Source organism: Mustela putorius, unplaced genomic scaffold (genome assembly GCF_011764305.1).
Source record: "Mustela putorius furo isolate JIRA1106 unplaced genomic scaffold, ASM1176430v1.1 tig00004007_pilon_pilon_pilon, whole genome shotgun sequence".
In the NCBI taxonomy this organism is placed as follows: Eukaryota; Metazoa; Chordata; class Mammalia; order Carnivora; family Mustelidae; genus Mustela; species Mustela putorius.
In genome coordinates this window covers 1,316,260-1,341,877 of record NW_025422145.1, presented here as the reverse complement: position 1 = coordinate 1,341,877, position 25,618 = coordinate 1,316,260, and the positions used below count along the sequence as shown (strand labels likewise).

The 25,618-nt window shown below is 44.6% G+C and overlaps 1 protein-coding gene across 2 annotated transcripts in view; it reads right to left on the bottom strand.

Moving 5' to 3' along the window:
- SYT17 (synaptotagmin 17) overlaps window positions 1-25,618 on the bottom strand; it is an 85,806-nt gene that overhangs the window by 22,439 nt on the left and 37,749 nt on the right. For both annotated transcript variants that reach the window (XM_004750308.3, XM_004750307.3), the window contains exons 6-7: window positions 9,205-9,325; window positions 7,510-7,665 (exon numbers count right to left, since the gene is read on the bottom strand). In XM_004750308.3, the coding sequence (XP_004750365.1) occupies window positions 7,510-7,665; window positions 9,205-9,325 (277 nt within the window). The remainder of the gene's footprint in view (window positions 1-7,509; window positions 7,666-9,204; window positions 9,326-25,618) is intronic.

Sequence of the window (25,618 nt, the reverse complement as noted above, 5' to 3'; positions counted from 1 at the left end):
TGAGGGCAACTCCAGGGTGAGCCCAGGAGTTCATCCCTAACTCTGTGGGCCTCCTTCTGGAGCTGTGTCCTCTCTGTAGTGTTTCCCACACTCTGGCTCCCAGAGGCCCCCTTTCATTACCCGCCGTCTAGAACGTGGAGGCTTTGGTCCCCCCTGCTCTGCCGCTTACTTCCCATGAGTGTGTCTGGGTCTGGAGCCAGGTGCCCCCGCCAGCTCCCGCCACACGCTGCCAACCCCAGCACCCGGCGGGGAGCACAGAACAGGCCGGTTCTGTAGCGGAGTGGGCGCAGCCAGTCCGTCCCTGGTTCCGGGACACCGAACCAGCTGGCAGCTTTAGGGCGATGGTGATCAGGAGCGAACACTGCTCAGGACGCGACCCCGGGCTATTCACCTCCAAAGAGCCAGCATTTCAACGCCGGAATTATTAAACAACACTGGAATTATTAAAACAATGGGCATGATTTTCCAAGGGGCTATTTCCGGGATGGGCAGGTCCATGTGCTGAGCTGCCTTTAGTTCCCATGAGAGGCATGATTTGCTATTTTAAACATGTTACACAAGACAAAGACCCGGCTCAGAGAGGGGGAGGCATCTGCTTCAAGTCACACAGCTGGTTACCAGTGGGGCCAAGATTCCAACCAGAGTCTGCGTAATTCCAGGGTCCGCTCTTCTACGGCAAGGTCCAACAGCACCGTCCTCATCACCACCGTCACCACCACGTTCGCTATTTGCTGAGCACGGACTATGCAGAAGGCACTGTCTAAAGTTCTATGATGTACTGAGGTGGGAAGAGAAGGAAACTGCATGGCAGGGATGTCATTTGCCCAAGGTGACATACACCTGCTGAGCGGCAGAGATGACATCTGAACCAAAAACTGCAGCTCACTCCCACCGGTCCTCGGAGTGGCCCCGCAACTGTTTCTCTCGTAGGCGGGGCTGGGCCTGGTGCCCAAGGAGTCGGGTGGGGAGAGAAGACAGAGGCTGTGGGGAGGCCGCAGGGAGGAGTTGGGGCAGAGGTGGGCTGAGGCCAGATGCTGGGGAACATCTGTGTCCCAGAACAAAGCCACAGCACCTCTCCATCTCAAGGGATCTTCTGGCCCTTGCAGAATGGCTATGTCCCTCTCACAATAATTTCCTCCTCTCTCCTCTGCTGGAAACCCTGGCTTCTCCAGGTCTGCTTTCGCAGCATGTCCTCTGGGGCTCATCCAGCCCTGAGGTCTTCCCGGTGGCAGCATTGCTCTCTACCTCCCCTCTCCTCCTCTGCCACCACACCCCCACCGCGCCCCTCCCCTGCACCTCAGCTCACCAGCAGATTCAATTAACCAATTAGATGCTGCAGCCACAGAAAGCCAAGCAATTATGGAAGCAGACCAGGTACCTTGGAACTCAGTCTCACAGAGGGGCCTGGGAGGCCTCCCAGCAGACAGCGTGGGGCGGGGAGGGAGGCAGAACACTATGGGCAGCTGCTGCCAACCCTGGGCTGGGCGAGAGAGGCCACTGGGGAGCGGTGAAAAACACACCCCTCGCCCCAAACACAGAAGCCCTGGCCCACTCCGTTGCCCTGCCTGGGACCTGGGCATCAGGATTTTTTTACAGTCCCAACATAACACTAACGACAGATGGGGTTAGCAGTCTAGTGGAGATGCAGGGGTAAGGATCCCTGCAAGAGCCTGATTCCTTCTAATGCACGTGGGATGACTGGGGCTTACCCAGCCGCTCTTCTGGGGTCTTCTGTGTATTCTCTCCCCCAAAGTGTGGTCTGCAGACCCACAGCATTGGCAGCACCTGAGCGCCGTTGAAAGGCAGAATCCCAAGCCGCAGACCAGGCAGACTGAATCAGGACCTGCGTTTTGAACAAATCCCTAGGAGACGTGATGGATGGGGACTCCACACTCTCTAGTCCTAGCTAGACACACTAAGGTTGGCAAAAGAGCTAGGAGTGTCGGTCACTGCCTTGGTTTCTCTTCTTGCGTGTTCTGCAGCTGCCTGGACCCTGGTTATCACTGGTGGACTTCCCCTCCTTCTGAGCCTGTGCTCAGGGTAATTCCGGTAGCAGCTGCCTTGAGCATGGGGCTTCCCTGCTGACCCCTGTCAACCTGTCAGCACCCAAGCTGAACGATGATGCTGGCCTCCATTTCCCTCCAAGACCTCAGTTTCCCTTCTGGGCTGGAGGCCTGTCTGCTCTCGCCTCACTCCCCACAACCTTCCACGTCCAGCTAACCTATCACCGGCTCACTCCCCGGACAGGTTGGGCATTTGCAACACACCTTGCTTTTCTCCTTCATAACCTCTAGACTGATTCACAATTACGTCATGATTGCTTTGGCCCTGGACTGACGTCCGCCTGTCCCCCACTAGAATGAAACACAATGATAATATATATGTCACAATAGAGCGCCTGGGTGGCTCAGTTGTTGAGCCTCTGCCTTCTGCTCAAATCATGGTCCCAGGGTCCTGAGATAGAGGCCCACATCCGGCTCCCTGCTCAGCGAGAAGCCTGCTTCTCCCTCTCCCACTCCCCTTGCTTGTGTTCCCTCTCTCACTGTATCTATTAAAAAAATAAGTAAAATCTTAAAAAAAAGAAGAACATGGGTCATGAATGTCTTGTTCTCTGTTGAATACATAACACATAGTAGGTGCTCAAAAAATATTCAGTCCGTGGAGACTGACACTTGGTCAGCTCCTGCCCCAGGGAGCTGAAATCTACCCCCAACCCCACCCTTGACATCAGAGGCGGCTTCTCCTCTCCTTTCTATCAATCTATCCACTGGAGGTACCTCACGTAAGCAGCATCCTATAGTATTTGCCCTTTCATTTCTGGCCTACGTCCCTTAACAGAATGTCTCCAAGATTCACCCATGTTGTAGCATGTGACCATGTCCCTCCTTTGAAGGCTGAGTAACTGTGCCCTGAATGGATAGATCCCACTCTATTTATCCATTTATCCGTCTGTCGATGGACACCTGGGCTGCTTCACCCTTTTTGCTACTGGGAATAACGCTGCTAGGAGCCTGGGGGCGCGAATGTCTGTGGGGAGTCCTGCTTTCCGTTCTTTTGGGGATATTCCCAGAAGGGGAATTGCTAGATCACAGAGTGACTCTATTTTTAAATTTTTTGAAAAGGCCTCATCAAGCTGTATTTCTTTTTTATTTTTTTCCTTCCTTTTCTTCCCCCACTTCCAAGAATAGCCCACTAACCTCAGTGGCCAACTCTACTCTACGTTTCCGGAAGGCCTCTGGGCCGCACGTCATTCTCTCACAAGCTGAAAAGCAATTTTTCCCCTTTTTTTAAACTTCAGCTGCAGAAATCACCTGACTGAAAACTGAAGAAAAACCCTCATCCCACACAGGAACGGAAGGGCTTAACCAGCCCCGCCCGCTGGCTGATTATGGGCTTTTACCAGGATTCTTGGCATACGCTCTAAGTGCAGCTCAACCTTACTTTTTTTTTTATCAAGTGTTTGGAAACAAGCTAATAGGCTAGGTTTCAGAGCCTTTGCCTGGAGGTGACAGCTTTCCACTCCTACCTGATAGATAAAGCAAGTTAGAGAGTCAAGGATTCGAATTCGGAACAACAGTAGCTTTGCCCAGACAGATCCCAGCTCTACTGGATTTCTTTTATCACTACGGTCAGTGCCCTCTAGGTAAAACGCCACCCTAGCTGCAATTTCCATTCACAGTTATGGCTCCAAACCCTGACTCAGCATAGAAATATCTGCTTTAAAAATACATAAACACAGGTAGGGAGACAGCCAACGTCCCCAGCGGGTCATAGTCTCCGGGGTGGGATCTGGTCACTGCAGCCCCTTTATGTTATTTTTTTCAAGATTTTATTTACCTATTAGAGAGAGACAGAGAGAGCGCTTGAGCAGGGGGAAGCAACAGAGGGAGGGGGAGGAGCAGGCTCCTCACTGAGCACTGGGGGTTGATCCCAGGACTCTGAGATCATGACCGGAGCTGAAGGCAGATGCTTATTAACACAGTGAGGCACCTAGGCGCTCCTAGAAGCACCTGAAAGCTCCAGCCGATTGTCAAACGTAGCCTGAGCTGAGCCCGAGCTTCCTTCCTTAAGAAGGCAGGAAGACCTCTGGTCCTTCCTTCTCTAGAAAGAATATTTTCAATGGGCTTTAACCTGACGAGAGGCACCCCTGAGCTAGGGGCATGGAACCCCAACATTTAAACAGGAGAAGCAGGCGTTCCACAAATGGAGAGCATGGCCTTGTCTGATGGGTGGGTGCGGCTGATGCCAGTCACCCGCCGTGCGGTGGGGCACGGGGGTGCTGCTCCAGTTCAAGGCTTTTGCCTGATGGGATTCACATAGCGGATTCAAGGGGTTCAAAAAAAAACCCCTCTCAACGGAAGGCAAAATTTTCTGTCCTTCAGGGTGTTTTTCTGGGAAGGGTGCCCCATAGTCTTGTCACCTCATCTCAGGTTCCGTCACATGCCCCACACCTCCCCACATCCTCCCCTGTCCCCCTCCATGAGTAACGCAATCATTAAAAATAAATGGGGCGCTTGGGTGGCCCAGTGGGTTAAAGCCTCTGCCTTTGGCTCAGGTCATGATCTCAGGGTCCTGGGATCGAGCCCCGCATTGGGCTCTCTGCTCAGCGGGGAGCCTGCTTCCTCCTCTCTCTCTCTCTGCCTGCCTCTCTGCCTACTTGTGATCTCTGTCTGTCATATAAATAAATAAAATCTTAAAATAAATAAATAAAGAGCTAGGTTCATCCACATTTGCACTGACCTAGAGGGACTGGACACAGTCACGTGTTAATGAAACAAAAACCACTTTTTCAGGGTGGTGTCCACAGAATGATCCGCGAAGGCCCCCCCCCCCCCTGCCAAGAGCAGGGGCTGTCCGTTTTGTTCCTGGCCATATTCCCAGCACCAGGAAACTGTGTCTGGCCTGGAGAAAGGGCTTCATCCCCACTTCTGGAATGAATGAGTAACTTCCCAAAAGAGCTGAATCCTCTATATGCGGAAGATGTTTGTGTGAATGATGAAAAAAGCGTGAAATGAAGCATATCAGGACATTACGAGCAGTGACCTCAGGGAGAAGGGACTGGAAGTGGGGTGAGAAAGAGAGTAACCCTGCCTATTAAGAATAGTTCCTGGTTGGGGCACCTGGGTGGCTCAGTGGGTTAAAGCCTCCGCCTTCAGCTCAGGTCATGATCTCAGGGTCCTGGGATCGAGCCCTGCATCGGGCTCTCTGCTCAGCAGAGCCTGCTTCCCTCTCTCTCTTTGCCTGCCTCTCTGCTTACTTGTGATTTCTCTCTGTGTGTCAAATAAACAAATAAAAGCTTAAAAAAAAAAAAAAGAATAGTTCAAGGTTACTGAGTGCTTGTCTTGCACAAGGGATGGTGCTCAGCACTAATTATACCTTGTTCTCATCTGAGCCACACAACAATCCTTCAAGACATCCTCGAGTGGTTACACCCATTGTACAGCTGAGAAAATCTAAGCACACAGATCTTGCTCAAGGCCATAAAGCCCAGACCCAGGCCCTGGCTCCACAGCCCGTGCATTTAACCCCTCTGCTCTTCTGACTCTCCGTCCAAACTCCTCTTTTGGTTATAACACTCACTGTGACCAGCACATGCTACTTGTGTCCTAAAATCTTAAGTAAAATATAAAAGTGTCACAGCTTTCCTTCTGGAAACACTTGATGTCCCCCTGGGGTCCCTTCCTGATCTAAATGTGCAACCTAAGTCCTTCCCTCTCAATAGGGACTTGGGATCCATGCTTGGATCTTATCTCGGGTCAGCGGAGTTTCCACTACATAATCCATACCATTTAAAGATTCAGTGAAATCACGGTCTCTGGCTTTACCTGAAACCTTGGGGAGAGTGGGACCCGTGGACAGCAGGCATCCCAGGCTGCAACAGATAGGACTGTCAGACCCGCTTAGGGCAGGCGGGCCCTGACTGGATGCAGACTCTCCGGGTGACAGGCCCTAAGAAAACCCAGAACCAACATGCCTCAGAGGAGTCTTGGAGCATGGAGCATTTGCCATCTTGGTAATGAGAAGCAGTAAGGCCGTGCAGAGGAAGCCTTGCATGTAAGGATTTTCTTCAGCCATGGCCTTCTTTCTCGGGAGACCAGCAGCTAAGGTGTTAGAGTAGATCCAAACAGATTAAGCTTCCGATTACTCTGGAGCACCACTCCTCAGTGTGAGTTCAGGTGCCCCTGCCAGCACTCCCCAGATGTTTGGGGAAATGCAGATCCCCTCATCTTTAGATCGAGGAAGACCAGAGCTTAAATCTTGACTCGACCAGGAGGAGACTGGGTGGACTGCTTAGGTTTTAAGCCTCAGTCCCCAGCCTTATAAGCCGATGAGGATGATGCGGACCTGACTGGGTGAATTACGATGCGTATTAGCAATAAGGTGAGTGAAGCCCTGCTGGGGACAAGACACAGGATATAACAACCATTAATTCTATGAACTCGATGCAGTGAGAGCCACGTTCTAAATGGCTCCCAGTGATCCCTAACTCCCAGTACTCACACCCTTTTCTCATATTCCCCTGGAATATGAGCTGGACCCAGTGCGTTGCTTCTAAGGAACAGAATACGGCAAAAGTAAAAGGATGTCATTTCTAAGATTTGGTCACTGTAAGACTCTGGCTTCCGTCTTGTTCAGCTGCCCACTCTGATGGAAACCATCCGCCATGTTGTGAGCTGCCCCATGGAAAAGCCCACATCATGAGAAAAAGAGGAAGGTCACCGGCCGACATTCAGGAGGAAACGGATGCCTCCAATCCAATGCACCCTCGCTGTGAGGAACTGGATCCTACCAACCACTAACTACACGAGTAAGCTTGAGGACAGGTCCTCCCCCAGATGAGTGTTAAGACCGCAGCCCAGCCAATACCCTGACTGCAACCTTGGCAGAGAACCTCAGCCAGAAGCACACAGAGAAGCTGAGTCTGGGTTCTTGACCCACAGGAACCATGAGCTTAATAAATGTTGCTTTAAGTCATTATATTTGTTCTGCAGCAGTAGATAACTAATATACCCTGAAAACAATAGATTAAATTCAACCAGAGCAGTACATGAAGCCTTTTAAAGTCCTCCTCTCCAAGTTAGGTCACGTGTTTCTCACGTTGCCCTATAAGGCTCTAAGCTACTTGAATCACCATAGCGTCTAAATGAACAGAGTAAACACTTATTATTTTAGACTTGATTTCACTTCATTGTATAGTCTCACTGAATCTTACAAACCTATGAAGCACGTACTGTGATTGCCCACATTCTATAGATGAAGAAACTGAGACTTAGAGGGGCCACGTATCAGCAATTATGTAGAAGTTCCAGGAAATCTGGCTCTAAAATTCACATTTGTAATAATTATGCTTTATGGTTCTATGAATCTTGCCCAACTCCACAAATGGTAAGTGGATTCACACCCAGGTAGCTGAACACCAGACACAACCCTCTCTAGACACCTTCTCTCTCTAGGACAGTAAGTAGGCTATATGTCTCACCTGGAGTTCATCAGGGTCCCACTCCCTACCTGTAAACACTAAGCTGGCATTTTCAAGTTCTTCTTGGGGAACTTTGAAGCTGAAGGATTCATTGTAGAAAGGATCAATTGTGCCTCTTAAGAAGGATGTCTTCTTTGTTTTCACAAGTTTGAGTCCATGTACCAGCTGGATTTTCACAAAAGGGTCTGAGAATTGGAGACAGAATTAAAGAACGCTGGAGCTCATGAAACTCAGTCCATCCATCCAACTTCCCATCTGTCTGATAACCCAACCACCTGCCTATTCTTTCTTCTCTCTTTTTCTTCCTCATTCCACCAATCTTTCCGTATATCAGTCCAGATACCCACCCTTTTTTCCATCCAACCACTACCCATCCCTCCTTTTTGCCATCGGCTGCTTATCTGCTCATCCCTATCTCTCTTCCTCCAACCATCCAAGACTTTTTGAGCTCCTCCCATGCGTCAGGCACTGTGTTCATTTTACAGATGAAGACACTGAAGACTCAAGACAGGAAATGGTCTGCTTAAGATCGGACTAGTGGAAGAAAATCCAGACCGAGAGCCTGCCCTGGTTTTTTTGTCCCTAGAAATCCATTATCATGTCAGTGAGCCCGTAACTCCATACACGGGAGCATAGAGATGGCAGATTAGTAACTATCATTCTTAGATCGCTTTACAGTTACAAAGAGATTCATGCACACTATCTAATTTAATATTTGTCTAAGCAACCCCATGAGATGGATACTGTTGTTATCTCAATTTTTCAGATGGAGAAATTGAGGCTTAGGGAGATTAAGTATCTTCCCCAAGGCCACATCATTTGTGAGTGGTAGAACGAGGACTTGGTTCCAGGCCGTTTGACTCCAGAACCTTTTATCATTTGATCCTATTGCTTCCCCCATCGTGGTGAGTCTGAAACTCTCCAGCCTTAACACCATTCCCTCCACTGACCCCTCCCAAATCTCTATTTTTATAATGTGGTTTCTGAGAATGCAAGTTGTCTTCTAGAGGCAGCTGTCAGTTTACAGCAAAAGTAATTTCTTTTCGCTACTGTCCTTAGAGGAGACAGTGGTTTCTCCAAGGAGCTGAAGAGGTCCCAGAGACCCTGGCTACTTTCAGGATGATATCCTTTGCTGTCATGGGAGAAGCTCCATACAGATGGAAAGTAATCTGTTGCATTTCATGAAAAGTCATCTTTGAATTGGTTTACTATAAAGAAGACATTTTAAATACAACAGTCTTTTCAGAGCCGGGATTTGTAAAGATTCACGGTACACTTGAAATGAGCTGAGAGGAAAAAAAAAACACCTCAGGGCCTGTCCAGCGCTGGGGAAATGGGAATGGGTGGTCGTTGCACACTGGCGCCACCCGGAGCCTGACATCTCCATTGCAGGCACAGCAGCCAGAAGGGCGGGTCCCTTCCTCAGGGGTTTCGTGTGCACAGAGGATCTGGAGGTCAGTACTGACCACACATGGTCTCAGTCAAATCCCCCAAAACAATGGGGTTACTGAGATACCACCATTTACCTGCCTCACCCTAAGAGACATCTGATCATTTATTTTCCCTCCTGATCCACCATCCTAGTTCTAAATGCTATCTGTTTATCCTTGCGGGGTTTTAGTAATAGTATCCGAAATGCAGAAAAAAAATTTTTTTTTGGCCCTGGGTCAAACAAACACAGACGTCTCGTTAAGGAAATTGGGGAAGAAGGGGTCACACCGTACCTGAACCTTGGCTTACATCTGTCTGAAGAAGTTGCTTGGCTCGAATGACATCAACATTCAGTCTCCCAGCACTCGGGAGGTAATTCAGTGACAGAAGCAGCTCCCCCAGCTCTACTTCATTCTGCAGAGAAAGGACATGGTCGGGAAGTTGCTTTTTTCTTGTATTCCTTCTTGTACCTACTGGGCAGGAAAGTGACTCCAGCAGGTCACACATGGGCTTCTGTAGGTAGATCAGTTGACAATGGGTACCTCTTTCTTTGACTTTTTTTTAGCCTCTGCCCCCAGTTATCCCATCTATCTCAGAAAGTTCTTGGGGCACACAGGTGGCTCCATCGGTTAAGTGCACAACTCTTGGTTTTCGCTCAGCTCATGATCGCCCTTTCGTGAGATCGAGCCCCGTGTTGGGCTCTGGGGTCCGTGCAGAGTCCACTCCAGACTCTCTCCCTCTCCCTCTGCCCGCCCCCTGCTCATGCTCTCTCTCTCTCTCTCAAATGGAAAAATAAAAAAATCTTTAAAGAAAAAAAGTTTTTTCTGTTCTTGGACTGCTTAACAGCAGCAACAACATACTAACCACAAAACTTGCATAATGATAACACATAAATGTGACACATCAAGTTCTGTGATCAGCACTTTATATGTAATAACTAGTTCAATCTTCATAATAAATCTGTAAGATGTGGGGCGCCTGGGTGGCTCAGTGGGTTAAAGCCTCTGCCTTCGGCTCAGGTCATGATCCCAGCATCCTGGGATCGAGCCCCACATCGGGGTTCTCTGCTCAGCAGGGAGCCTGCTTCCTCCTCTCTCTCTGCCTGCCTCTCTGCTTACTTGTGGTCTCTGTCTGTCAAGTAAATAAATAAAATCTTTAAAAAAAAAAAAATCTGTAAGATGTTAGAATTACTTTTTTTTAAAAGATTTTATTTATTTATTTGACAGAGAGAAATCAAAGTAGGCAGAGAGGCAGGCAGAGAGAGAGAGGAAGGGAAGCAGACCCCCTGCTGAGCAGAGAGCCCGATGTGGGACTCGATCCCAGGACCCTGAGATCATGACCTGAGCCGAAGGCAGCGGCTTAACCCACTGAGCCACCCAGGCGCCCCAAGAATTACTCTTATTTAATGACAAAACTGAAGATCAGAGCACTGAAATGATTATGTCCAAGGCCACACAGCCAGAAAAAGTGGTAGCCCTTGCATTTGGACACAGGGAGACTGATTTCAGGTAATCTGACCATTATCCTCTTCTGCCTCCCAGCAGGATGAACTGGGAGGGGGAGAACTGGGGGTTAGAACACCCTGCAGGGCAACTATGTGGCTAAGAAATCTGTTCTCAACCTGCAGTCCACAACAGAGCCCAGGCTTCCCATCTCACTGCACCAACACTCAGCCTGTGACACAGCTTGTTAAAAAATACTCATTCCGTGGCTCAGGTCATGATCCTAGGGTCCTGGGATCGAGCCCCACATCGGGTTCCCTGCTCAGCAGAAGACCTGCTTCTCCCTCTGCCTTGGCCCCTCCTTGTGTTCCCTCTCTCGCTGTGTCTCTCTGTGTCAAATAAATAAGTAAAATCTTAAAAAAAAAAATACCCATTCCCTGGATAACAATACTACCACACTGGTGGGAAATTCACCCAGGGCATGATTCCTTCCACACTTCTAAAAGTACCACGAAAACATGAGCCCTCCACTTCTTTGTCCCATTGTTATTATTTATTTATTTATTAAAAGATTTTATTTATTTATGACAGAGAGAGATAGTGAGAGAGGGAACACAAGCAGAGGGGAGCTGGAGAGGGAGAAGCAGGCTCCCCACCAAGCAGGGGGCCTGACATGGGGCTTGATCCTAGCACAGCGGGACCATGACCAGAGTTGAAGGCAGATGCTTAATGGCTGAGCCACCCAGGTGTCCCTCTGACCCATTAAAAAAAAATTATTGTAAAAACTTGCAACCACATACAAATTACACAGGGGACTGTAACAAATCTCCATATACTCACCACCCAGTGGTAACAATTATCAGAATACTTCTTTTGCTAAAGGCTGCTTCATTGTGTCTTAGTCTGTACTTGTCTTGGTTCATATAACAAAAATACCATAGACTGGGTGGCTTATAAACAACAGAAATTTCTTTCTCATAGTTCTGGAGGCTAAGAGTCCAAGATTAGAGTGCCAGCATGGTTGGGTGAGGGCTGTCTTCTGGTAACAAACTTCTCGTGTCCTCATTTGGTGGAAGGGACTAGGAACCATTGTGGGGCCTTATACGTAAGGCACTAACCCCCACTCAGGGGGGCCCCCCACCTTCGTGACCTAATCACCTCCCAAAAGCCCTATCTTGCAACACCATCACATTGGACGTTAGGATTCTAACATACGAACTTTGAGGAGATACAAACCTTCAGACCACAGCATATCTACACACTGACTTGCAAACAATTTTAGTTGAATATTTTAAACCACGTCCCAGACATGATGTCATTTTACCTGTATATCCTTCAGGGTGTATCTCCAAATGGTAAGGACATTAAAACAAGTATTTTTAGCATGGGAAATTTCCAATCATATTCAAAAGAAAGCACAATAGTACAAGGAAACTCGCTCAGATTCAATTATTATCATCTCACGCCAATCTTGATTTACTTATACCCTCATTCAACTCCCCATACCATTGCGAAGTAATACCCAAACATAAAATTTTTCTGTAATATTATATATAAATATATATATGTGTGTGGGTGTGTGTATATATATAAAAGATCAGATTGATCTATGTATTTACCCAACCATCCACCAGCTATTCAGTCTTTGTCCATCCATCCATCCATCCATCCATTCATCCATTCAACCTTTCTTCCTCCATCCATCCATCCATCCATCCACCCACCCATAATCTCTATCCATCCCTTTCATTATCAGTCGTTCCAGCAAATTCATGCCAAGTGGCAGCTCTAGAACATAGCTTGGCACACAACAGATACTCAACGAACATGGGTTGACTAGATCCCCAGTCAAACCAAAAGATTTCTGTACTGAGTGAGCTAGTCCCCAAACAAGAAACAACCTCACACATTAACTCACAGGTTGCAAACTATCAGCCCGTAGATGTGTTTTATTTGGCCCACGTCAAGCTTAAATGTAATTGCCTAATAATTACTTAAAAATTCAAGAATCAAGATATCTCACACGTTTAAAAAAAAGAAAAAAAAAAGATCTAGATTTCCTGCCTTGCTTGAAAAACGAGAAGGTCCAGCAAGGCTGGGCCCACATTCCTACCTGGCAACATCTGGTCAGAGCACAGCGTCCCCTTAAGATGGGAATTATCTCCTTCATCTAATTAGGTCCCCATTTATCCTTCACTGCTTTACATATGAGCTCACAGGTTTTTCAAGACAGAAATGGTGAACTCAGTGTCCTGAGCGATCGAGGAAATTCCAAGCCCCTATACACAGTTTCTAGGGGTTTCCCCCTTGTTCGTGAAGGTCTGGAAGATGCTGTATCCTCAGGGCCTGCCCCTGCAGATATATTTATCCTGAGACAAGAAATACTGAGAATTCAGCTGGCTCCTTCCTATCCTTGTGGAGTTAGCTCAGAGCCTTCCCTGCTTCTACAACTAACCTGTGGCTCATCTCATGATATAGCTTCACAGGTAAGGATCCTAACTTGTAATTCAGTCTGCTGACCTGGTGAAAAACAGATTTGGCCAATCTAGTGTCATCAACGGTAGTTCAAGTAGAGATGGACCCAACTGAGAACAAAACAATGCAGCAGGAAATCAGCCTACAGACATAGACCAGTGGTTCTCAAACTGGGAAAATTTTGCCGCCACCACCCTCAATGTCTAAAGACATTTCAGATTGCAGAACTGAGATGGGGGATGCTACCGGGATCTAGTGGGTAGAGGCTAGGATGTGGTTCAACATCTTCCAACACAAGACAGCCCCCCCGACCCCCAAAACAAAGGATGATCCAGCCCAAAATGGCCACAGCATTGATTGAGAGACAAGCGACAGAAGAGAGAAAGGGGAGATAGATATCTCTTTTACAATAGAAAAAAAAGTCAATATCCGTTGACTCAGTATTTCCATTTCCAGGAACTTACCCCCCTGACATACCTCACTGTGCGTCACAATGTGCATACAAGAATAAAAATTACAGGATCATGACCTTGACAGAGTGACTGTGGGCCATGACGTGCAATGACTGGGAAGCAAATAGCCCTGCCTTCATGGAACATACACTCTGGCGGGGGAGACAGAGAGTAAACAGACTGAAAGAGACACAAACAAGGTGATTTCAGATACGGTGGAGTACTAGGGAGAAAAATCCAGCAGGGGAAGGGAGATGAGAGTTCTTTCTGGGGTGAGGGAAATGTTTGTATCTTGATTATGGAGGCAGTGACATGGGTACATTTGCCAAAGATCAACTATTCAAAATGCACAAATGTACTGTAAGCAAATTATATCTTAATAAAGTTGATTTGACATAAGCAAGTAGGGCAGAATATTATTAGCACTTGTCAAATCTGGGAGATGGGTACCTGGGGGTGTATCACTTTATGTTAGAAATATTTCGTTTAAAAACATATTAAACATTTAAAACATGTTTTAAAAAATAAATATTAAAAAAGCAAGCACAAAAACTTAGGGTAACAGAATGGTGACTGATAAGGTGCACTTAGGGGCCACCATGTCTGCCGCGGTGGTCAGGCAAGGCCTCCCTGAGGTGAGGTTTGAGGAAGGCCTGAAGGAAGTGTGGAGGGGAGGGGGACACAGGAGCATGGAGGTGGGAAAGGGAGAAATCCAGGAACACAGTGAAGGCCAGTGCGGTTGGGGTGCGCTAAAATGTGGGTTCTGGAAAGGTCCATGGGAGCTAGAGAAAGCTGCCCAGGGGTTGACCTGTGGGAGTGTGCCCATCCCCAACCCTACAGGAGATCGTAGAAAAGGAATGAGGCCAGTTACCAGCTCTCATTGCCTAAGGAGGCCCTTGATCAAGCCCTTTCCAGAGTGGAGAGAGTTGGGCCACTGACCAACCTTCAACAAGACAGCTGTCTAGTGTCATCCCCAATTTTTCTCTTTCTGAGAAGATTGTTTTTTCATCTCAAAAAAAAAAAAAAAGGGAAAGTTCTTTTCTTCCTCCTTCCCTTTGAGGGCTACAAGCGTCTGCTCTCTCCACCCCACCCCAACCCCAACACAAGCCTAGCAAGGTCTGCACGATGTATTTTTCCAGGGGAAGTTGTCCCATGGACCCAGCCCTTCTTTTCGTCTGCCACGCTTTGGGAATGATCAATCTGCAAGACAGTCATCTGTTCCTCAGGGTACAGTTGGTAGAAATAAAAAAGAGGGCTAACTGAACAATATCCAAAGATTCACTGCTTTATTAAACAAACATTTATTCTACAGTGACTCAGTCCTAGGCACCAGGACCCCACAATCATCATAATTATGGCAAACTTTTACTGCGAAATCACCCTAGGCCAGGCACTGGTTCTGCTAAGGCTAAATCTCATTTCTTCCCCTCAACAGCTCTAGGGGCTCCCACTTTACAGATGAGAGAATTGAGACTCAGAGAAGCCAAGGACACCTCACGATCACATTCTGAGTAAAGACAGGAGGCAAGCGCAGCCTCCTTTAACTCTTATACCACATTGTTGGTAGTGAAAGCACAATGCCACCAACCATTCAATAGGGGAAGAGGGAAGATATTAGGGGAAAAAAAATCAAAATTTCAGTGGCCTCACACTCCCTAGGTTGGCTCTAAGAATGCCACCACACTAGCAGCAAAGAGAAAATAACAGGTATCTGATGCAGGTGTGGAGAAAGTGGGAGCCTGTGCCCAGTTGGTAGGTTTGGAAAATGGCACAGACGCTGTGCTCCGTGGTCTGATGGCTGTTCCTTAAAAGGTTACAACCAGACTTACCATATGACCCAGCAATTCCTCTCCGTGGTATTTCTATTCTACCAGGAGAATAGAAAAACTTGTACATGAATGTTCGCGGTTGCACTGTTGGCAACAGTGGGGAAGGTGGAAATGGGCCAAATATCCACCAATGGGTGAACGGACGAATGTTACGAAAAGAAATAGCATATGATACATGCTATGGTATTGTGTAGCTAAACCTTGTTAACATTAGAGTAGGTGAAAGAAGCCAGACACAAAATCTTATATGGTATGATTCCATTCCTGAGATATCCAGAACAGGTCAATCTCTGAAGACGAAAGCAGATGGGTGGTTGCTGGGATCTGGTAGGAGTGGGGCTGGGGCATGGGGGGCAGATACGGGGAGCGATCGCTTAGTAGGCACAGGGTCCCCTTCAGGGCGATAAAAATATTCTGGACAGGGCACGGTTCTATTGGGAATGTACTAAATGTCACTGAACCGTACACTCTAAAATGGTTAGATTGATGTGATGTGAATTTCACCTCAATTAAAGCAAATTATGGGTCTGCAGTATTAATCAGCCATATAAACCTGACCTAGTGCAAGACATACTGAAGCACAACCCATGCCAGTGAGGGGCACAGTTAAGGAAGCCTTCCTGGAGGAGGCCTTTAAGTCTTTAAAAATAAGTAGGATGTGTTAACTAACCATATCATGGTAATCACTTCAAAATATATACATGTATGAAATCAAGATATTGTACCTTACACTTACATAATATTATGTCAACTATATTCCAACAGAAGTAGGAAAGAAAAAAGATAAGTACAATTTTGTCTAGCCAATATTTCAGGGAAGGACACCCCCTGAATGAAACAGATGAAACAGAATGAGAGAATCTTTCACCACAGTCCCAATACCCTTTGTTGTTCTGGCCCTGAAGTTCTTTATTTCCTAACAGAAAGTCCCAAGTAACTTACTATTAATAATAAAGCAGGCAAGATGATTAATCACTTGGATTTCTACAATAATCAGTGAGTCTCTCCTTACAAGTAACATTACTGTCACTCATTTATAGTCTTGGTTTTTGAACATCGCTTTGTTTGTTTTTTAAATGGGAAAGACAACGCTGGCTTCACCCTTAGGCAGAACAGGTATGTGCTCTCAATGCCCCCAACCTCTATTTCAAATTAAAAAAAGAAAGAAAGAAAGAAATACATTTTTTGGCAAGAATATAATATCTGGATGTTCAGAAGTAATGGTGAAGTCATCACTATGGAGAAATTAAACCACTGCAGTTATCCTGAATGACTTATGATGGGAGGCTCCACAATTTTCAGGGCTTAGGATCTCAAGATCATATCTTTACCCAGGCCAGGAGAAAGGAGAAGGTTCTCACTAAACTCAGGGTCTTTGTCCCAGAATATGTGATACATCTGAACAACAACGTTCACTCAGACATCAAAAACTGCAGCTCTAAATAATCAGAGGGCAAAAATGTTCTTTGAGGGCTCCTGAAGACAGCATCTTCTTTGTCCTTCTTCCATAGAAATATCTGATGCTAAATTTATAAGCTGACCAGCGGCCAGATGGTAAGGAACTTAGATTATGGGAACAGAAAAAGTAGGACCATTTAGTCAGTAGCTCCCGAATCTGCTCTTCCTCCCCCAAAAGAATCACGAAATTTATGGTGATCTTTGTGGACCCCATTAAGTACTGGACCCTTAACCTTATATCAACCTGAGGGCAATTTTGCCCTCCCCTACACCTCTAGAACATTTGGCAATGTCTGGAGACATTTTTTTGTTGTCACAAGTGGGATGAAGGTTGCTACTGACATCTACTGGATGGGGGCCAGGGATGCTGTTAAAAATCTTACAAAGTACACCCTCGCCCCCTCAATACAAATGATTTGGCCCAAAATATCAGTAGTACTGAGGCTGAGAAATCTTAACTACGATTCTTTTCTTATCCGATTCCAGCCTGAACAAATGTTAATAGCAACCAAAGACTGAATTTTTCTTCAAGAGATATGAGGACAAGTCCATTCACTAGCTCAGATGAGCCTCTCTTGGATCTTCTACAGACCAAAAGAGGATAGGGCACTAGCTGTAAGCCAAAGATCAAGCTAAATTCCATCCTTTCTCTTCCTCCTTGGGCTGGTCTTCTTCACTGCAAGCAAAGACCCAAGTACCCGATACAAAACCCCTCCCAAGAAGTGGGCTCAGCTGCCCCAGGAAGAATGGACTGCTTATTCTGGGAGAGTCTCCAACTCCAAGAAGTCTCCCTTCTCCCATCCAAATTTAGTCAGATAAGGTTGGCATGTCACAGCGAGAATAATTTGGTCCAACACTCTAGGTTTATAAAAGAAAACTGAACCAGGACATTCTCTCACTTCCCTATGTAATATCCTCCATCCACGACTCTTAGAATGAAAGCCAACGTCTTTAGCTAGCTCTTCTGGCTAGCTCAGAAGAGTATGAGACTCTTGATCCCAAGGCTGAGAGTTCAAGCCCCATGGTGGGTGGGGATTACTTAATTAAACATAAAAAAGAAAAAATAAAGAAAAAGTCCTAGCCTCATCTAACACAAGATTTATTTATCAGCCTCAGCACTACTTGGGGCTAGATCATTCTATGTTGTGGGTGCGGTCCTGTGTACTGTAGGATGTTTAACAGCACCCCTGGTCTCTACCTACTTGATGCCAGTAGCATACCAACCACCTAAAATGTCTGTATACATTGCCTAATATCCTCAAAGGCAAAAATCCCCCTACTGAGAACCACTGATCTACCAGAATCCAAATAATTGGACCACGACCTCCATCTCAGACCTCATCCACCAGCCCCATCTGTCTCCTTTCTCTATTCCTTGAAAACACAAGACCATTCCTGCAGCAGGGGCTTGCACCTGTTACTCCCTCAGCCTGGAAATGTCCCTTCAAACGTCACCTCCTTATCTCTGCATTCTGAGACTACCCCATCAAAAATAGTCCCCTGTCTCCCTCACTTGAATGCTTCTTTTCATTTTATTTCTTATTATTTATTTCTTATTATTAATTTATTTCATTTTATTTCTTTCTTTCAAGGCACTTTGTCCTTACATGATGTTTTCTTGCCATCCACGAAGGCAAGGACAGTATCCAACTCTCCATCACCATGTCCATAGCGCATGGAGCAAATTCCATCCAGATGACCATGACAACAGGCTACTCGGGGAGGAGCAAGATGGCGGAGGAGTAGGAGACCTAAATATCATCAGGTCCCAGGAGTTCAGATGGATAGTTATCAAACCATTCTCAACAGCTACAAACTCAACAGGAGAGAGAAGAGAAGAGCAGCAAATCTAGGAACAGAAAACCGATCGCTTTCTGGAAGGCAGGACGTGGGGAGAAGTGAATCAGAGCCAGCATTCAGGAAGACAGACCAGGAGGAGGGGCCGGCTCCCAGCAAGTGAGAGAGCAGCGGAGCACAAAATCATAACTTTTAGAAGTCTGCTCCACTGAGGGACGTCACTCCAGAGGCTAAGGGCGGGGGGTGGGGGGTGGGTTCCTCACGGGAACAGTGTGGTCTCAGGACCCGCAGAGATACAAAAAGACCGGGGGTGTCTGAGTGTGGCAGAGCTGCCAGGTATAGGAGCACAGAAGCCCGTGGCAGAGATGGGGGCTCTCAGCTAGGGGTTACCTTTAACCATGATCCACGGCACAGTCGGGACACTGCTCTTTAGGCAGGGACCCCCCCCCCCTCAAGACAAGTGGCAGATCTGGGGAGACTCACCTTCCTCCTCTGGGAGAAGCGCTACAGGAGCGAGCTGCAGGGATCTGCTGGGTTTGGGAGACTCCAAATGGAGCCGTGGGGCAGAGATAGAAATGTTCGGTCACAGGTTGGGTGAGCTCGGAGTACGACTGGAGACCACGGAGAAGGGGGAGGGATTGAGTGCTTTTCTCTGAGAGCGCACTAAGAAGTGGGGCCCCGAGCTCTTAGCCCCTACAGGCTGAAGAACGGGAGGCCGCCATTTTAATTCCCATCCTCCAGAGCTCTACGGAAAGCGGTCAGGGAACAAAAGCTCCAAGAGCGAACCTGAGCAGATTACTTAGCCCAGCCCCTGGCAAGGGTGGTGCAATTTTGCCTTGGGCAAAGACATTTGAGAATCACTGCAACATGTCCCTCCCACAGAAGATCAGCAAGAACATGGAGCCAAGACTAAGTTTACTGATCAAAGAGAACTGCAGAACTTCAGAGAAACGGGAAAGCAACACACAGAATTCATAGCTTTTTCCCCACAATCCTCTAGTCTTTTAAAGTTTATTTTTAAAATTTTTTTCTTATTCTATTTTTAATTTTTCCTCTTTCCTATTTGAACATTTTTAAACTATTTTATTTTATCAATACCTTTTTAAAAATCTTTTAAAATTTTCATTGTTATAGTCATATTTTATCCCTTCATTGTATTTAACCTTATTTTTGGTATACACATAGGGTTTTTTTCTTTAAAATTTTGGGATACATCGGGACGCCTGGGTGGCTCAGTTGGTTGGACAACTGCCTTCGGCTCAGGTCATGATCCCGGAGTCCCGGGATAGAGTCCCGCATCGGGCTCCCACCTCCATGGGGAGTCTGCTTCTTCCTCTGACCTTCTTGCTCATGCTCTCTCTCTCACTGTCTCTCTCTCAAATGAATAAATAAAATCTAAAAAAAAAAAAAAAATTTTGGGATACAATTTCTTCTAATAAATCAAAATATACCCTAAACCTAGCACATGGCTTTGTTCTAGTCTCCAGCCTGATCACATTTTTTCCTCTTTTTTTCTTTTCTTTTTTTCAACCAACTTCTTATCAATTCCTTTTTTACAATATTTTTAAATTTTCATCTTTACAGTGCTATTCCATCCTTTCATCGTGTTTACCCTTATTTATATATAAGTAAGTTTTTCTTTCTTTAAAATTTTGGAAGGTAATTTCTTCTTTTTTTTAAATTTCTTCTCACAGACCAAAATACACCCAAAATCAAGTCTGTGACTCTGTTTTATTCACCAATCTAATATATATATATAAAATTTCATATATATATATGTTATATATACAATTATACAAACCAAATATATATTTCATATATATATATATGAAATTTCTTTTCTTTTTTTCCCCCTTTTCTTCTCCCCCCTGGTTTTGAGTCTCTTCTGATTTGGTTTTGTATATTTTTCTGGGGTCATTAGTATGCTTTTAGTATTTTGTTCTCTCTTTCATCTATTCTTATCTGGAAAAAATGACAAGGTAGAAAAACTCACTCCAAAAAAAAAGGGAACAAGATGCAGTACTGATAGCTAGGGAACTAATCAATATGGACATTAGTAATACATCAGAACTAGAGTTCAGAATGATGATTACCAAGGTGCTAGCTGGGCTCAAAAAAAGCATGGAAGATATTAGAGAATCCCTTTCTGGAGAAATAAAATCCCTTTCAGGAGAAATAAAAGAACTAAAATCTAACCAAGTTAAAATAAAAAAAGTTATTAATGAGGTGCAATAAAAAAATGGAGGCTCTTGGGGCGCCTGGGTGGCTCAGTGGGTTAGGCCGCTGCCTTCGGCTCAGGTCATGATCTCAGAGTCCTGGGATCGAGTCCCGCATCGGGCTCTCTGCTCAGCGGAGAGCCTGCTTCCCTCTCTCTCTCTGCCTGCCTCTCCATCTACTTGTGATTTCTCTCTGTCAAATAAATAAATAAAATCTTAAAAAAAAAAAAAAAAAAGGAGGCTCTTACTGCTAGGATAAATGCGGCAGAAGAGAGAATCAGTGATATAGCCGACCAATGATGGAGAATAAAGAAGCTGAGCAAAAGAGAGACAAACAACTACTGGACCATAAGGGGAGAACTCGAGAGCTAAGTGATACCATAAGACAAAACAGTATTAGAGTAATTGGGATCCCAGAAGAATAAAAAGGGAGAGGGGCAGAAGGCATATTGGAGCAAATTACAGTAGAGAATTTCCCTAATTGGGTGAAGGGAACAAGCATAAAAATCCAGGAGGCACAGAGAACCCCACTCAAAATCAAAAACAGGTCCACACCCTGTCATCTAATAGTCAAACTTAGAAGTCTCAATGACAAAGAGAAAATCCTAAAAGCAGCTTGGGACAAGAGGTCTGTAACATACAACAGTAGAAATATTAGATTGGCAGTACAGAGACCTGGCAGGCCAGAAAAGTCTGGCATGATATATTCAGAACACTAAACGAGAAAAGCAGGCAGCAAGAATACTATATCCAGGTAGCCTGTCATTGAAAATAGAAGGTGAGATAAAAGGCTTCCAGGATGAACAAAAACTAAAAGAATTTGCAAACACCAAACCAGCCCTACAGAAAATATTGAAAGAGGTCCTTTAGCAAAGAGACAGCCTAAAAGTAATAGACCAGGAAGGAACAGAGACAATACACATTAACAGTTATCTTACAGGCAATATAATGGCACTAAATGCATATCTTTCAATAGTTACCCTGAATGCAAATGGGCTAAATGCCCCACTCAAAAGACACAGGGTATCAGAATGGATAAAAAAAAAAAAACAAGACCTATTGATATGCTGTCTACAAGAAACTCATTTTAGACCCAAAGACACATCCAGATTTACAGTGAGGGGGTGGAAAGCAGTTTACCGTGCTACTGGTCATCAAAAGAAAGCTGAGGTGACAATCCTAATACAAGATAAATTAGATTTTAAGCCAAAGACCATATTAAGAGATGAGGAAGAACTCTATATCATACTTAAAGGGTCTGTCCAACAAGAAGATCTAACAATTTTAAATATCTATGTCCCTAACATGGGAGCAGCCAATTATACAAACCAAATCATAACAACATCAAAGAAACACATCAACAATAATAATAGTAGGGGACATTAACACCCCCTTCGCTAAAATGGACAGATCATCTAAGCAAAAGATCAACAAGGAATAAAGGCTTTAAATAATACACTGGACCAGATGGACATCACAGATATATTTAGAACATTCCATCCCAAAACAAGTGAATCCACATTTTTCTCTAGTGCACATGGAACATTCTCCAGAATAGATCACATGCTGGGTCACAGATCAGGTTGCAACTGGTACCAAAAGATTGGGATCATTCCCTGCATATTTTCAGACCACTATACTTTGAAACTAGAACTCAATCACAAGAGGAAAGTTGGAAAGAACTCAAATACATGGAGGCTAAAGAGCATCCGACTAAGAAATAAATGGGTCAACCAGGAAATTAAAGAAGAATTTTAAAAATTCATGGAAACAAATGAAAATGAAAAAACACAAGTGTTCAAAATCTTTGGGACATAGCAAAGGCAGTCCTGAGAGGAAAGGATATAGCAATACAAGCCTTTCTCAAGAAACAAGAAAGGTCTCAAGTACACAACCTAAACCTACACAAAAAGGAGCTGGAGGAAGAACACCAAAAAAAACTTAAACCCAGCAGAAGAGGAGAAATAATGAAGATCAGAGCAGAAATCAATGAAATAAAAACCAAAAGAACAGTAGAACAAATCAATGAAACGAGGAGCTGGTTCTTTAAAATAATTAATAGGATTGATAAACCCCTGGCCATACTTATCAAAAAGAAAAGAAAAAGGACCCAAATTAATAAAATCATGAATGAAAGGGGAGAGATCACAATCAACACCAAAGCAATACAAACAATTATAAGAATATATTATGAGCAACTATACGCCAGCAAATCTGACAATCTGGAAGAAATGGATGCATTTCTAGAGACGTATAAACTACCAAAGCTGAACCAGGAAGAAACAGAAAATCTGTACAGCCCCATAACCAGTAAGGAGATTGAAGCAGTCATTAAAAATCTCCCAACAAACAAGAGCCCAGGGCCAGACAGCTTCCCAGGGGAATTCTACCAAGCATTTTTTTTAAAAAAAAAATTTAAGATTTTATTTATTTATTTGACAGAGAGAGAGAGAGATCACAGTAGGCAGGCAGAGATAGAGAAGGGGAAGCAGGCTCTCCGCCGAGCAGAGAACCCAATGTGGAGCTCAATCCCAGGACCCCAAGATCATGATCCAAGCCAAAGGCAGAGGCTTAACCCACCGAGCCACCCAGGTGCCCCTCTCCCAAGCATTTAAAGAAAAACTAATACCTATTCTTCTGAAACTGTTCAAAAAAATAGAAATGGAAGGAAAACTTCCAAACGCAAAAATTCTTATCAAAATACTAGCCAATAGGATCCAACAGCGCACTAAAAGGATTATTCACCATGACCAAGTGGGATTTATTCCTGGGCTGCAAAGTTGATTCAACATCTGCAAATCAATCAATGCGATACAATACATTAATCAAAGAAAGGACAAGAACCATATGATATTCTCAATAGATGCTGAAAAGCATTTGACAAAGGACAGCATCATTTCTTGATCAAAACTCTTCAAAGTGTAGGGATAGAGGGTATATAACTCAATACCATCAAAGCCATCTATTAAAAACTCACGAGAGTATCATTCTCAATGGGGAAAAACTGAGGGCTTTTCCCCTAAGGTCAGGATCATGGCAGGGATGTCCACTATCACCACTGCTATTCAACATAGAACTACAAGTCCTAGCCTCAGCAATCAGAAAACAAAAAGAAATTAAAGGCATCCAAATTGGCAAAGAAGAGCGTTGGTGGTATAGTGGTGAGCATAGCTGCCTTCCAAATTGGCAAAGAAGAAGTCAAACTCTTACTCTTTGCAGGTGATATGATACTTTATGTGTAAAACCCAAAAGATTCCACTCCAAAACTGCTAGGACTCATACAGGAATTCAGTAAAGTGTCAGGATATAAAATCAATACACAGAAATCAGTTGCATTTCTATACACCAACAACAAAACAGAAGAAAGAGAAATTAAATAGTCCCATTTACAATTGCACTCAAACCCATAAGATACCTAGGAATAAATCTAACCAAAGAGGCAAAGGATCTATACTCATAAAACTATAAAGTAATCATGAAAGCAATTGAGGAAGACACAAAGAAACCTAGAAACATTCCATGCTCATGGATTGGAATAACAAAATGTCTATGCTATCCAGAGCAATCTACATATTTAATGCAATTCCTATCAAAATACCATCAACTTTTTTCAAAGAAATGGAACAAATAATCCTAAAATTTATATGGAACCAGAAAAGACCTCAAATAGCCAGAGGAATGTTGAAAAAGAAACCCAAAGGTGGTGGCATCACGATTCCAGACTTCAAGCTGTATTACAAAGCTGTAATCATCAGTACAGTATGGTACTGGCACAAAAACAGACACATAGATCAATGGAACAGAATAGACAGCTCAGAAATGGACCCTCAACTCTATGGTCAACTAATCTTTGACAAAGGGGGAAAGAATGTCCAATGGAAAAAAGACAGTCTCTTCAACAAATGGTGTTGGGAAAATTGGACAGCCACATGCAGAAGAATGGAACTGGACCATTTCCTTATACCACACACAAAAATAGACTCAAAATGGATGAAAGACCTCAATATGAGACAGAAACCCATCAAAATCCTTGAGGAGAACAGAGGCAATAACTTCTTTGACCTCAGCCACAGCAACTTCTTCATAGAAATATTGCCAAAAGCAAGGGAAGCAAGGGCAAAAATGAACTATTGAGACTTCATCAAGATCAAGAGCTTTTACACAGCTAAAGAAACAGTCAACAAAACCAAAAGACAACTGACAGAATGGGAGAAGACATTTACAAATGACATATCAGATAAAGGGCTAGTATCCAAAATCCATAAAGAACTTATCAAACTCAACACCCAAAGAACAAATAATCCAATCAAGAAATGGGCAGAAGACATGAATAGACACTTCAGCAAAGAAGACATCCAGATGGCCAACAGACACATGAAAAAGTGCTCAACATCACTTGGCATCAGGGAAATACAAATCAAAACCACAGTGAGATATCACCCCACACCAGTCAGAATGGCTAAAATTAACAGGTTAGGAAATGACAGATGTTAGTGAGGATGCAGAGAAAGGGGCCCTTCCTACACTGTTGGTGGGAATGCAAGCTGGTACAACCACTCTGTAAAACAGCATGGAGGTTCCTCAAAAAGTTTGAAATAGAGCTACCCTATGATTCATAATTGCACTACTGGGTATTTACCCTAAAGATACAAATGTAGTGATCCAAAGGGGCACGTGCACCTGAATGTTTATAGCAGCAATGTCTACAATAGCCACATTGTGGAAAAAACCTAGATGTCCATCAACAGATGAATGGATAAAGAAGATATGATATGTATATGTATATATATGTATATGTATATGTATATGTATATGTGTGTGTATGTATGTATGTATATGTGTGTGTGTGTGATGGAATATTATGCAGCCATCAAAACTCCCCCCAAATCTTGCCATTTGCGATGCTGTGGATGGAACTAGGGGGTATTATGCTAAGCAAAATAAGTCAATCAGAGAAAGACAATTATCATATGATCTCTCTGATATGAGGAATTTGAGAGGCAGGGTGAGGGATTGGGGGGGTATGGAGGGGAAAAAA